Genomic DNA, 13,833 nt, shown 5'->3' on the forward strand with positions numbered 1-13,833 from the left:
TTGTTGATGAGTGATTATTTATTTGGTTCAATGGTAATAAGTACACATACACACGTATATAATAGTCCTTCCATGCATGGTTGAGCTGTGGAGTACTGATCCAGACAGACAGCTGACTTCATGAAAGAAATATAAGTGAGTGAGTTTAGTTTTCCACCATCCTCAGCAATATTCCAACTGTATGGTGGCGGTCTGTAAATAATCAAGTCTGGACCAGACAATCCAGTAATTAACAGCATGATCACTGGAAACCAATGATGTGTCGACCAACGAGTCTGAGCACCCAATTATGTTACTTGCCTCTTACAACAAGCAGGTTGCAGAAGGCCCATATTCTAACATGGACCTTCGTGGGTGAAAGAAATAAAGGGGCTGGAGTATGTTGTCACTGCAGTTAAAGCCAGAACATGCTGAAGCTCTTGTCTGCACCAATATTGTAAAACTGATTGCAATTCATACCCAAACCATGGAAGTGTCTCTTATGGGTGTTAAATTGCAGTAGGCAGATAGGCCCATATGTGAAAACAGTTTCACTACTGGTCACTAGGAGTGTACCGATACAGGTGACATGCCATACAATACATATCTCGATACTGAGGTCACGATACGATATGTGTCACGAGTTTTGACATTTTGTGCACGACAAGCAGCCGTTACCTAGACTGTCTGATGTTGAAACCATAGTTCACTGAAAACCTGTAAATACAGTGCACTCTGTCTAAAATGGACTGACTTGGTACAGGCTAAAACGTCTGAATTAGACAGCAGTCTGACTTACACAGAAATTTGCCATAAAGAAGGACTACGTCGGGACCGCAAGTTTACTCAGCAGCCTGAGTTGGACAGAGTGCACTTTAAACCAATTCAAGTCTTTTCGGTTATAGTTAGAGACTAACAGAGAAAGCATTGACTTCCCATCAGCCACTCACTCTCAACAAGTCATGTTTGCTGTTTTGTGTGAAAAAGACAACAGACATATGTAATCAAAATAGTAATCGATATATGTAAAAATACCAAACCAAATCAATATAAAATCAAATGAATTGTGTATTGTATTGTGCAAAGCTTGACAATGATGCACTGGTGTACCGTGTCATACCTACTTATCACGCAAAACATTTCAAATATCGTCATTGTCTGCACAGTTGGGTTTATTACAACATGACGACAGGACCACAAGTATCTTTGTCAAGATGTTACTACTGGCACTGTAATGATCTCCATCAACACTGTCTGGATAACTGAAGGCTTGTTCCAGTAATATCCAGACTCTCTATGCTATGTCAGCTTCTTGTGTTCTTTCTCCATATATCAATGTTGTCCTCGATCAACCATTCTATCATGAAAATACACTGGACCTATGCAACACATAAACTGCATCACAGTTACAAAGACTGATGACTGTTGATCACTGGTTGTCTGGCCCAGACTCGATTGTCTGACAGACCAATGCCATACAAGGAGACTATTGCTGTGTGTGGTGTTCAACGACAAACCAATTTTTTGCTTGTTTAATTCACTGCAAGGTTGTTTGATGTATTTTTTCCTGTCAAACTGATGTCAGAGGTGTGGAGGCAATGGTGTCCTAGGGATTATCAAAACAATGGATATATAATACATTGGATGCCACAATCAACTAAATTGATTTCAAGAAGTTATTGAACTGAAAGATCGAGACTTTGGCCACATTTTCACAGAAGGCTAGGTCAGTGCCACTGACAAGAGCATTCAGTGATACGTAGTTCTCCTTAGTGGGGTCATACTGAGCACGGTCCACACTCAGCAGGAACCGATGCCTCTGTTGGATGATGTGGAGACGACAGCGGAACACCTGCGGCCACTCCACCAGTTTGTTGTGGGACATCTCCATTGTGTTGTAAAGGTAGTCAAACTTTCTACCCAGGTCGTACTTGTCTGAAATGAATGAAGTGAGTCATCTGACATTATTCAGTGACACCAAGACTAGACAGGACACAAACCTAGCTCTTAGGTGTAACAAGCCAATGCTTTAACCAACATGCCACCTAGAAATGTGTGAATGTTGTTTAATGTCACAGTTGTATCATAACATCTTGCAGGTAACAGTATGTATTTTGGTGGAGAGGTGTCTTGTGATTGTAAAGTCTTGCTTACATGTCACACATGCTATCATTAAAAGATGGCCTTCCTACTGAAGCAGACTAGGAACAACCTAGTTTGAGATAACAACCCGCCTACACACTTCTTGACCCAGGGATTGAACATAAAACCAATAATCTGAGATTACTGCAACTCAGAAAGGACTAACTGGTGGACTACTTTCTCTGTTTTGAAGATGACATCTTGGAAGATGATACAGTTCATTTGGGTTCAAATTAGAATGCTGAATGATTGAATAACTCGAAATATGTATCAGGACCACGTGTCTCACTTACGTTTTGTGCACCTATATCTATTTCAAGTTATTTAATCATTCATCATTCTCATTTGCACAGGACTAATATTCCTCAAACCATCTATTACTGATATATGAAACCTCATCACCCTGCCATGTTAGAATGAACTACAACAGAAGCAAACAAGACACATCAATGAACTTCAGTTTCTAAACCATGGCTTCACAAAACTTGAGTAAAATCTGAGCAATACTTACTGGTCAAAAATAATTTGGGATATTTCACAAGCATCTGCTTTAATTCTGCATCAGAAAATCCAAGGAATTCCTTGATGTAGAATCTGTTATCCTGCAACACATATGGAAGTTGTTACCATGGTTACTAAACACATCAAAATCAGATCTTCGTTTTCATTCCCACAAAACTTAGTTTGGCAGAAGTGAGCACTAAGATCTGATTACAATGAGACGGCATGGTTACAGACACAAACAGTAACATGTTTCATGACACTTTGTCATCTCTGCAAGCATGTTCGTTCTCAGCAACAAATATGCAACACCATTTTGGACAAAATTACTTCAGTGTATGCAGTATGTATACTTGGATAAACTTTCAATTTCTTAATTTTCTTTTAATTTCACGTTTGCCACATTGCACTCAGAAAGATGTTTCGGTATTGCCTTTAGAAAACTATACTTTTATCCATCTTTAGTGACTTCAATTCACCATGGGCTAAACAAGTAGTGATAATTCATTGGTTTTGTCTAATGAGGTACATGTGCTGTCATTTTGTCCAGGTTACCTTCGCTAAAGAACATTTATCCCTGGTTTCATATGATATACATCATCACAAAGGAAAAACAGCCCACTCAAGTGTGCAACTGTCACTCTAATACAAGGAAATTAGAACTCTTTAAAATTCAATATGGCAGCTGTACAGGAAACAGTTTCTTAAAAAGTCAAAATATTTTAATGGGAATCAGTTGCTTGACAGTTTGAAAAAACCTTGATTTAAGTTCTCAGTTTGATTGATCCTCACAATATTTTACATCTTATTCAAGGCAGTATCAGTGATTATTGTTCTTTTGATTTGCAAAGAAACTGCTTTAGAGGGCACTTAGGACAGATAATGCAGCTCCTGTAGTACTTCAGATTGCTGTGATAGTGTCTTCGGACAACAAAATATTTCAGAGGATATCGCCATGGTCACTGATGTTCCTCACAATAACTTGCCTTGAGTTTCTGTAAATTCCATGTGGCCAGCTTAGGTAGTCTTGTTACCACAGCCCTCACTTCATTCCCTGGAACATACAGCAGGATCAGATTTCTAACACTATCCCACTGTAGAATATTCCAACATGCACATTGCTGTTCCCAGGATTTCATCAGGCTGAATATATTGTCAGTCATGAGCAATGCAAATATATTTTAGGAAACATATGATTTTTGTAGGCTGCATATAACATAGTCTGTATATACTTCAACATTATGATAATTATCTTTGTACCTTAATATCAAACTTACATTAAGTTACAACATTGTGCATAATCTTCCCTCATCAGACATCGATACAGGAACCACATAAAAAATGGGGACAGTCAACCAAGAATGTAAAGAAAATGTAATCCAGAAATTTCTTCGTGTTCAGTCAGCCAAACAGTATGCATTAATATAAATAAGCTGTATAGCCAAGAACACTTCCAACTATACTAGGCACATAAAAAAACTGTGCGTACAAAAATTCAAAATCTAAATTTATCAAATCTGTGTAAAAACACACATGTAGTGACATGTATTGAACATGCATGTTCCGTGACATCAGTGGTTTTGCCCTTGAGATGTGCAATACGTTGTTGCATGTGCAAATGAGAGCAAATGAATGACACACAACACTGTCACTTTGTAAAGCTTAACCCCTGCCCTTGCAATCGTTCAAAAACTTGAACAGCTATTGACATGCATAGCATGCTAAGGCTAACATATGCACATCATAAGGCCACTGGGATGGTCCGTGGGGGAATCTCTAAGCGTCAAGTGGTGCACATTTCCACTGCCACCGGAATTTTATTTCTCCACTCATGAGACACTATTCACCCCAACACAGGTCAACAACGTTTAAAGGGGCACTGATGCGGAGCAAATAATGTTTCTCGCCAACGGTCGAATTACGAAACCAAACCGCAAATTGGTCAGCGCCCACTCCTTCGACCGTGACGGACAAAGGAACTGGGCTCCTGTCCATATTAGCAGACATTCTTCACCTAAACAGTCAGGAGGCCGGATACCCATCATATGCCATTTGTTTAAAAATATCCATGGTATTCCTTGTCTGATCGTAACCAAATATCCCAGCAGTGTAGTTCTTTTCGGATGCTTGGATGGTATAGTTACTGATCCAATTTGATCCTATTTCTGTGTTTTTAACCTCGATATTTAATCATGTTGTCTACAGGCACGTAGCAAGCCATTTGTTTCAGTACGGAAGATTGCAAAGCTTTATATATATAGGTAGTTTTGAGTGTTGGTTCAGCTGTGATAGCAAATATCATACGTAAATTTTGGTAGCTATGGTAGCTACAATGGTTTATTATTTATGATAATAAAAACACACAGTTGATTTATTTGAATTCGTAAACAAAAAACAATGACTTTGCCTTTGGCAGAGAAATCTGAAAATTTTCTTACGAAAAAAAACCCTTATTTCACCTATTTACCCAAGTACACAGCAAATGCCTGTGTGTATTCCTTATGTAACGAAATTCTGTTGGTATCCTCAAAACAGTTTCGGCCCATAAGTGTTTTCAGGCTGCATGCGACACAGAGATTACATCTTCCTTGCTGTAACTCGCGTTTGATGGTGTAAACCTACACGTGTTATTTGTCATCATTCTCTGGATGGTCAATTAATGAATTTATAACAGGTATAATTAGTAGTAACAGCACTTCGGTTACTCAACAAAGATTCCCATTTGGCATTTCTCCTGGTTGGAGTAAATACTCAACATTATAAATTAAGGTCTCTAATGGCAAATGTATTGTATGTTATGTAATATGTGCATGTAAGTGAAGGAAGAGGGTTTATCAGCTGAGTTACAAAAAACAAACATCGATCAAAGGATTAATCGATAACACACTGAATGTCGTAAAGAGTGAGTACAAAAACAACATCCTCCCTTCAAAGAATTAACCACCCTTGCGTTGATTGATTGCTCATTATTGGTTAACTAAATTACTTAGAATAGTGGACATCATACAATTAGTTTGCCAGGTGTGCTATCTTGGGAGACCAATGAGAGGTTTATCTGGTTTTCACCAACGAAAGAGGTGAAACTATGTGTTACTTTTTCGCAAACTAGACAGTTGTAAGACACGCGACATAGAGCAGGATTATTTACCAGCTGCAGATGAATGGAATACGATTTCTTTTACGTGGATATTGATGGATACATTCCTGAACAAGGTAGTAGCCTGACATTGTTGCTATAAAATTAGTCTGTTTTACATTCATTATTTGCATTTTGTTTTAATTTATTTGTTGTAGCATTCAGCAGAATCTGTATGACAGAAAACACACACTAGATCGCGTATGTGTGTGAAATAGGATCCACATTGGCAATCTACACAATGTATAAATGTTGCTGTTATGTTAGAAATTTACTATGAGTATAAGCAGATCGTGTGGTCTTTTATGAATTTTCAGAATCATACAAATATGACAATAAACTAATTAGGGTTATGAAACAAAATATAGAGACGTACATTGGCTTCGTTATTTTTCCGTCCTAATAGTTTTTTACCATTTCTACCACTGGCAGATGATTAACCTTCAAAGTGTTTCATTTGTTTTCATAATACATTTGTTATGAAGTAAAAATGACTTCACCTAAGTTGATCTGTCTATAATTAAACTATCAATTGCGCTTACGGAATGCGCAGCAGAGGTCACGAACCAGTCACGAATTCTGGGATATCATCCGGGTACTCACGGGAGAAAAACAATAACAAAAGTTTACACCAGTCCACGGAAATTGCTCCGCATCAGTGCCCCTTTAAGTCATCACAAGATTGGACCACAACGTCCCATCGAACGACCTATCCTGACACAATGTTATCGACAAGTTCGCCGAATGTGGTGCCAAAATCATGTCCGCAGACCTTATTTTGGTGGAGAAATGTTGTTTTTACAGATGAGTTCATGTTTGACATTTCCCATAGTGATGGACGTCAACGAGTCTATAGACACGGGAGAATGTTATGCACAGGCCTGTGTCTTGGAGAGGAATCGCTTTGGTGGTGGTTCCGTGATGATTTGGGGTGGCATAACAGCACGCCAAAGAACTCAAATGGTGATTGTTCAGGGCAACTTGGCTGGTGTGGGCTACAGGGATCAGATTTTTTTACCTGTGGCAATTCCTTTTCTGCAACGCCATGGCCCTGGGTCAACATTCCAACAGGACAATGGCTGACCTCATACGGCAAGTGTCGCTATGGATTTCTTGCACCACCACAATGCTGACTTACTGCCTTGGCCTACAAATTCACCACATCTCCCCCTGATACGTGAGTGGGTGAGTTTAGTTTTATGCCGCACTCAGCAATATTCCAGCTATATGGCGGCCTCTCCCTGATAGGGCATGTTTGGGACGAGTTGGGAATGTCTACGCCATCTTCCTCATCCACCAGATAACGTCCTTGACCTTGCAACACAACTTGAGAGCATCTGGCGTGACATCCCACAAGCCTTCCCTGCACGTTTGATAGGATCTATCAGTGTTCACAAATAGCGTCTGACCCTCTGACAAATTTGGCAGATTCGCCAGTGGTCAGATAGATATCACCAACCCGCCAGTCCCAGTGTCTGACTGAATACTTCACAATGTCTTTGTGTGAAGTTGATATTTGTTGCATGTGACACTTGTTTGCTGTTTATAAATCTTATGTTTGTTATCATATCATGTTAATAATTTTAATGCCAGTTATAAGAAATGTCAAATCTAAATTGTTTAACTTAATTCTGTGGGTCCTGTGAATTTTCAGTGGGTCAGACTGACATCTAAAACTTACAGGACCCGATGTCCTGTTACTTTGAAACAACATCGTGAACACTTCTCTATGTGTCGTTGATGCACTGCTGGTGGACATACCCGTTATTGAACTTGTGACATGGTTGTTGAAAACTGTCCCGCTTGTGGACTCATGACATCATTGTGATTGACTTTTCAATTGAAATTCTCCTGACTTGTTATGGTCTCATGATCCCTCTATTAAAGTTTATATGTACCTTTGACATTGTTATTGTACTTATCAACTGGGATAATGTTTTGACCCTGCACAGTTTCTTCATGTGGCTAGTATATTTACACTTAGTTGAATGTAGAAAAAAAAAAACATCAATCATTATTCACCAGAAAATGCAGGATTCATCTTGCAGTATCTGGTTTATTCATTCTATTTCTTTGTGCTTAACATGTTGGACCCATTCTCCAACAAAACCTCCTTTTGGAGTGACTTCACTAAAAAGCATTTCAGTGGTAACATTTTGAAGCCCTGAGGTCTGGCTGGGGTTTTGGCTTATTTCATACACTGCTAACCTGGTTCTCATCTCATTACCTGTGAGTCGGTACTCTTGCTGCAAGTATCCAAGCTTGGCATCAACCATCTTCACTGGCATCAGTAGGAACACATAAGCCTTTGATACTATGCGGCCTATTGACTCTTTCGAAAATTTCTTTGACTCCATATAGTTTATCCTAACTCTCAAGTCCTCTAAATCTTCACTAAAGATCTTAGGGTTCTTAGAAATGTAATTTCCTAGGTCTGAATCTGGCACACCTACATCATGCAAAAATAGCAGATGTGGTTTAATCTGTGTCTCAAAATCCAGCTTAATGATCATATTGGCTGCCCCCTTAACTCTCTGTAACTGAGTCAGATCAACTCCCAGTTTCACAAGCTGTGATAGTGTTTCTGATTCATTCACATAAGCCGATAAATGGTATTGTGGTTCTACCACATGCTTTGAAATCTGATTTGAATTGATTATATCAGAGTTTGCACCAGATAATTCTAAACTATTATTCTCTTCTTCCAACATCCAAGATGACTCTATTTCATCATCTGAATCACAGTCCATCCCCACAGCTGATGCTTGCTCAAGATTTGGGGAATTTGAATTGTCTTTTACAAATCTTTTGTGCAGAAGATGACCTGTATTAGCATATACCATAGACTTTGGGGAATCAGCTTCAGTTTCTTCCACCTGAATGTCAGGTGTTTCCAGAGAAGTGGTCGATTGACCATGAGTAATTGTCCTGTCTGAGTTCCTGGAGTCATGTAGACTGCTGATGTCACCATTCTTCACCGATACAAGGCAGCGTACTTGAGAACTGCTAAATCCATGTAATGTGATCCTTCTGCAGACCAGTCGAAGCGTTCTTACTTCAATGTGAAGGTGATGCACATTGTGTAGGACAGCTCTTGTTGCTGCCATGAATGCCATGATCTCAGCTGATCTGGAAATATTGATACAAGATATTAATTAACATAATATTTTATTTAACATGATATTTACAATGAACTACAGTAACAACAGATTGCTAAATGGAAAACACTATATTAACATTGACCGTTTGCCCTGAAAACTACAACAAAATTTGTTTCAGATAACAATTGTGTTTATATGTGTACATATTTTTTAAGTCTTACAACTGTCCTTGTATCTGTTGAGCTGAAACATTTTAGGGTAGATATATATTTTGGCTGCAATAGTTGAATCTAGCCCTGTAATTTGGGTATAGTGTGCATACACATTAAACATCTGCATCGACCATGTCTTTTTATACCACAAAACAGCAATTAGGGATCGTAAAGTAAACATAAACAGATCATGCAAACAGTATGTGGAAAATGCGGCTGCTGTGTAAAAAAACTCCATAAGTGAAACGTACCAAATTTAAGACTTCAAAGTTGTGACGAAGTGTCTTGTCTTGAACACGTTAAATACAACATATAGTGAATATTTACAAATTCGTACCATTGTAACATAAACTGTGAAGCAACTGAACAATTTGATCTGATCACCCAAAACATGCCCACATGGCTGAACATGCGAAGGGAGATCACTCTAATGACTTCACATCATGCACACCACAATATAATAGAAGAAAGTCGGGGCTTTCCACATAACACGTTAACGCATGTCACATTAAAAATATCCAAGGACACATGTGAGTGTTAGTAAACTCCTTAAAAATGGACTGACGCCCCATCCACTGCCTTTGAAAAGACGGCACGATCATCTACGTCCATAACGTTCGTTCAATAAAGTTAACCTGGATGTGTACGGTAAGCCACTTTGTGCAGGCAACTATTGAACGGGCTTGTCAAAGGCAGTGGGTGGCGGTTTTGAAGTTGGAAAGTACAATATTGAACACACTTCATGGATAACAACTTCAAAACTGCTCCCCAAAGAGGACATAACGAAGTAGTCACGTAATCATGAGAAGGTCACTTTTTATCAGTCACAATAATACATTACTGTAACCGGGTTTGTGCGTGGATTATAATGACTCCAGGACACTGGTTACGGGTGTGAGAATATTTATTCCGTTCTAATAACGTCACCCCGGTGTATGGCACTAGGGTACACAGTGCAGCCCTGTCAAGCCGCCAAGTCAGTCAATCGCACGTATAATCTTTGGTGGTGTTCTAAGATGGTATTATCCAGCACGCTATAAATGTCTTGTCAGTGCAGGCAAAGAGAGTGGAGTGAACACTTGGGTTAGTGAAAGAGGACAAGAGTTTGAATGATCCAATCAGATTGGATCAATTAAGGGCACATAATAATGTAATGACCCTACCTAACCACCCTTAATGAAACTAGGATAGCACTGACCTCATGGCTATTAATAGATATGTTTCTGACTGACAATACTGAGTATAGTCTGTTTCAAAATGTTATACCTGTAATGCAAAGTGATTGTTATACAATTGTGAATAACTATACAAATGTGAAGTAATATCTCTGCAATTGCAATAAACTGTTAGTATACAAACATTCATAAAATTGCTAAATGAGTTAAAACTAATATGTACATAATTGTAAAAATACAATATCAAATATCGGCCACACACTTCCCCCCCACAAAGAAATGACGTCCTCGTCATTTGTCTTTACCGGTGATGAGATCCAAAATAGCATCTGATGCTCTGTGCTGTTGGCTGCCAAATACACCCTGGGCTAGGAGTGAACTAAGATAATTAGCTCGCACAAGCCATTCGGGTTGAGCTACTGCCGAGAGAGCAAATTCTCCTCCTGACATCCACTTTGGCTGTGTCCTAGCCCGTGTAGATCGCCGCGGTAGGGGAGCAGGAGTCTGCCTCTGGGGTGCTGCAGCTTGCTGTCCCTCCTCTGTATCTGCAGCAGTCATAGGATGATCTTGAAATTGTGTCTGTCCATGGGCATCATGATCAGCATCAGCAGCTTCTTCTTGAGATGGATTCTGTCTACGTGAGACATGGTCAATATCATCAACTTCTTCTGTGACAACGATATTGTCTCCCGATTCTAGTTCCCGTTCTACTTCATCTTCAGTTGGCCTGTCTGCTGTATTGCCAGCAAACACTGACGTATCCACAGTATGTTCACAGATCCTGACTAACTCCTCATCTCCATCTCTATCTTCTCCATCATCAGATGCAACGGGAGCTGGCTGAGGTTTAAGTGAAGGTTTACTCTGTTTCCGTGGCTTTGGGACTGGTTTGGACTTCGCCATTAGTGGATCTGTTTTAGATGCAGGCGAAGCTTTACCGCACTTCCTCAGCTTTTGAACTGGTACTTCCTGTCCTGGAAGCGACCCAACTGGCAACAACAGATTCCGATGTAGAGTCTTCTTCTTCCCATCTCCGTTTTCCTTACCAACAACAAACACTGGGATGGAAGGAGTAGGTTGATCCAAAACGACATAAACATCTGATTCCCATCTATCCGCCAACTTATGTCTCCCGTCATAAGCAACAATCTTCACCAGTACACGGTCTCCTATCTCTAATATGGCAGCTCTGGCTGTATGATCATAATAGGTCTTCTGTTTTGACTGGGCCTTCTTAGCCGATGCGGAAGCTACATCATAGGCATGTTTGAGACGCTCTCGAAGAGATCTGGTATAATCCAACCTTGACATAGACTTTGATGGCTCGATATCAAGTCCGAAAGCGAGATCGACTGGCAAGCGAGGATGTCTCCCAAACATCAAAAAGAATGGAGATAGTGATGTTGTCTCATGGCGAGTACAGTTGTAAGCATGGACTAACGGTCCAACATGTGCCTTCCAATTCTTCTTGCTGTCTGGATCCAAGGTACCGAGCATGTTACAAAGAGTGCGGTTAAATCGTTCACACATCCCATTCCCCATAGGATGATAAGGGGTGGTACGTGACTTGTCAATTCTCAACAAATGGCATAGTTCGGTCATCAGTTTCCCAACGAAATTGGCACCTTGGTCTGAGTGAATCCTCTTTGGTAGCCCATAGTGGACTACAAAGTTATTGAAGAATATCTCAGCTGTGGTCTTTGCTGTCATATTCTTGGTTGGGTATGCTTGAGCATAGCGTGTGAAATGGTCCGTAATTACAAGAACATGTTCTTGTCCACCTCTGGAAGGCTCCAAACTGAGATAATCCATACACACTAGCTCTAAAGGCTGTGAGGTTTGAATGTTTACGAGTGGAGCACGACTTGTAGTAACTGTCTTTCGACGCAGGCACCTTGGACAGTTCTGCAGATGGAGTTCAACGTCCCTTGTCATCCCTGGCCAGTAAAACCTGTCTCTCAGGAGGGAAATTGTCCTGTCTCTGCCTGGGTGACCAATGTTGTCATGTAGACTAAGCAGAGCTGCTTGTCGACATTTAGATGGGAGGACCAGTTGCTCCTGATAAGCTCCATCAATACAGATTACTCTGTATAACACGCCTCTCTTCAGCCTGAAGTGATGGTAATTCTTCAGCAATGTAGTCATCTCCTTGTCCCCAATGTAGCGAGATCGATCTGGTTTCGTCCTTTTTGTGAGATATTGAATGATCTCAACTAAGGCAGGGTCCTTCGCCTGCAATCTTCTCCAGTCCCTTGCATTCAGGTCACATCTGTCTTCTGTCACTTCATCATCTCCAACTATGAAAGCTGATAGAGACAAACTCTCCACCAGGTTGGTTGTGTGAATAGTTCCACAGATGGCGCTAACCGAGTCCGTAGGAATGGTTTCCGTTGATTCTGATCTGTTCCAGTGTGGTAAACGAGACAGTGTGTCTGCATCAGTATTAGCTATTCCTGGTCTGTATCTTATGCTGAAGTTGTAACTTGCAAGGGCTGCAAGCCATCGATGTCCTGTGGCATCCAGACGAGCTGTGGTCAAGACATATGTAAGTGGGTTGTTGTCAGTTACAACTTCAAAGTGATGGCCATATAAGTAATCGTGGAATTTTGCAGTGATAGACCATTTGAGACACAGAAATTCCAGTTTATGAGCTGAATAATTCCTTTCAGATGGACTCCAACTCCGGCTGGCATACGCAATGACACGAAGCTTGTCATCTTGTCGTTGATACAAAACAGCACCTAAACCATGTGTTGACGCATCAGTATGCAATTCAAAAGGCTGTGAATAGTCAGCGTACCCAAGTACAGGGGGTGAAGTAAGTCTGGTCTTCAGTGTCTGGAAAGCCTCACTTTGAACTAGACCCCAATTCCAATCAACACCCTTGGCTTGTTTACCTGACTTCTTGGATCCAGTCTTGGGCATAAGCTCTGACAAAGGTCGGGCAATCTTTGAGAAGTCCTTTACAAATTTTCTGTAGTACCCAGCAAACCCTAGGAACCGTCGAACATCCTCTGGTGTTGTTGGTGTTGGCCAGTCTTTGATTTTGTCCACCTTTTCTGGGTCAGCTTCAATTCCCCCCTCTGAGACAATATACCCCACATATCGGACTTTGCGTTTGAAGAATTTGCACTTCTTAGATGCAAGCTTCAATCCACACTGCTCAAGTCTCCGGAAGACCAATTCCAACCGTTCAACATGCTCTTCATAAGTCTTTGAAAATATAATGAGGTCATCCAGGTAGATCAGACATATCTTGAGATGTAGACCTTCTAGACATTGCTCCATCAACCTTTGATATGTGGCTGGTGCATTTGACAATCCAAAAGGCATCCTATTGAACTCAAAAAATCCGAGGGGGCCAACCGTGAATGCTGTCCTCTGTTTATGTGCCTCCTCTAATTCAACTTGGTGATATCCACTTTTCATATCCAAAACCGAGAAATATTTCATTCCACCCAAACAGTCCAATAATTCCTCAATGCGTGGCAGAGCATAAGAGTCCTTAATTGTCCGATTATTTAGCTGGCGAAAATCTATACACATCCTTAAACGTCCGTCCTTCCTCCTTGCTAAGACAACGTTAG

General features: G+C 40.4%; 2 protein-coding genes across 3 annotated transcripts; both read right to left on the minus strand.

Annotated features, from left to right (window-relative positions):
- On the minus strand, positions 1-9,500 carry LOC137278496 (transcription termination factor 3, mitochondrial-like). Of its 2 annotated transcripts, none has more exons than XM_067810853.1 (5): positions 9,409-9,500; positions 7,986-8,887; positions 3,609-3,676; positions 2,633-2,723; positions 1-1,914 (listed from the first exon to the last, which is right to left on the minus strand). In XM_067810853.1, the coding sequence occupies exons 2-5, from the start codon at positions 8,872-8,874 to the stop codon at positions 1,637-1,639; spliced, it is 1,326 nt and encodes a 441-aa protein (XP_067666954.1). In that variant the 5' UTR covers positions 8,875-8,887; positions 9,409-9,500; the 3' UTR covers positions 1-1,636. The 2 variants fall into 2 exon arrangements, with proteins under 2 accessions (XP_067666954.1, XP_067666952.1); XM_067810851.1 differs by having other exon boundaries at positions 9,323-9,500.
- Positions 9,501-10,537: 1,037 nt separating this feature from the next.
- Positions 10,538-11,851, minus strand: LOC137279058 (uncharacterized). The gene has a single exon (XM_067811537.1). It carries the CDS (start codon positions 11,846-11,848, stop codon positions 10,538-10,540), a length of 1,311 nt encoding a protein of 436 aa, XP_067667638.1. The 5' UTR covers positions 11,849-11,851.
- Positions 11,852-13,833: the final 1,982 nt, after the last annotated feature.

Source organism: Haliotis asinina, chromosome 3 (assembly GCF_037392515.1).
Source record: "Haliotis asinina isolate JCU_RB_2024 chromosome 3, JCU_Hal_asi_v2, whole genome shotgun sequence".
In the NCBI taxonomy this organism is placed as follows: domain Eukaryota; kingdom Metazoa; phylum Mollusca; class Gastropoda; order Lepetellida; family Haliotidae; genus Haliotis; species Haliotis asinina.

Coding starts and splice junctions, on each gene's coding strand:
- LOC137279058 (XM_067811537.1), bottom strand. CDS start 11,848: ATGACCGAACTATGCCATTTGTTGAGAATTGACAAGTCACGTACCACC.
- LOC137278496 (XM_067810853.1), bottom strand. CDS start 8,874: ATGGCATTCATGGCAGCAACAAGAGCTGTCCTACACAATGTGCATCAC. Junction 2,724..3,608: donor GGAATTTACAGAAACTCAAG/GCAAGTTATTGT, acceptor TATGTGTTGCAG/GATAACAGATTCTACATCAA. Junction 1,915..2,632: donor TCCCAAATTATTTTTGACCA/GTAAGTATTGCT, acceptor CATTCATTTCAG/ACAAGTACGACCTGGGTAGA.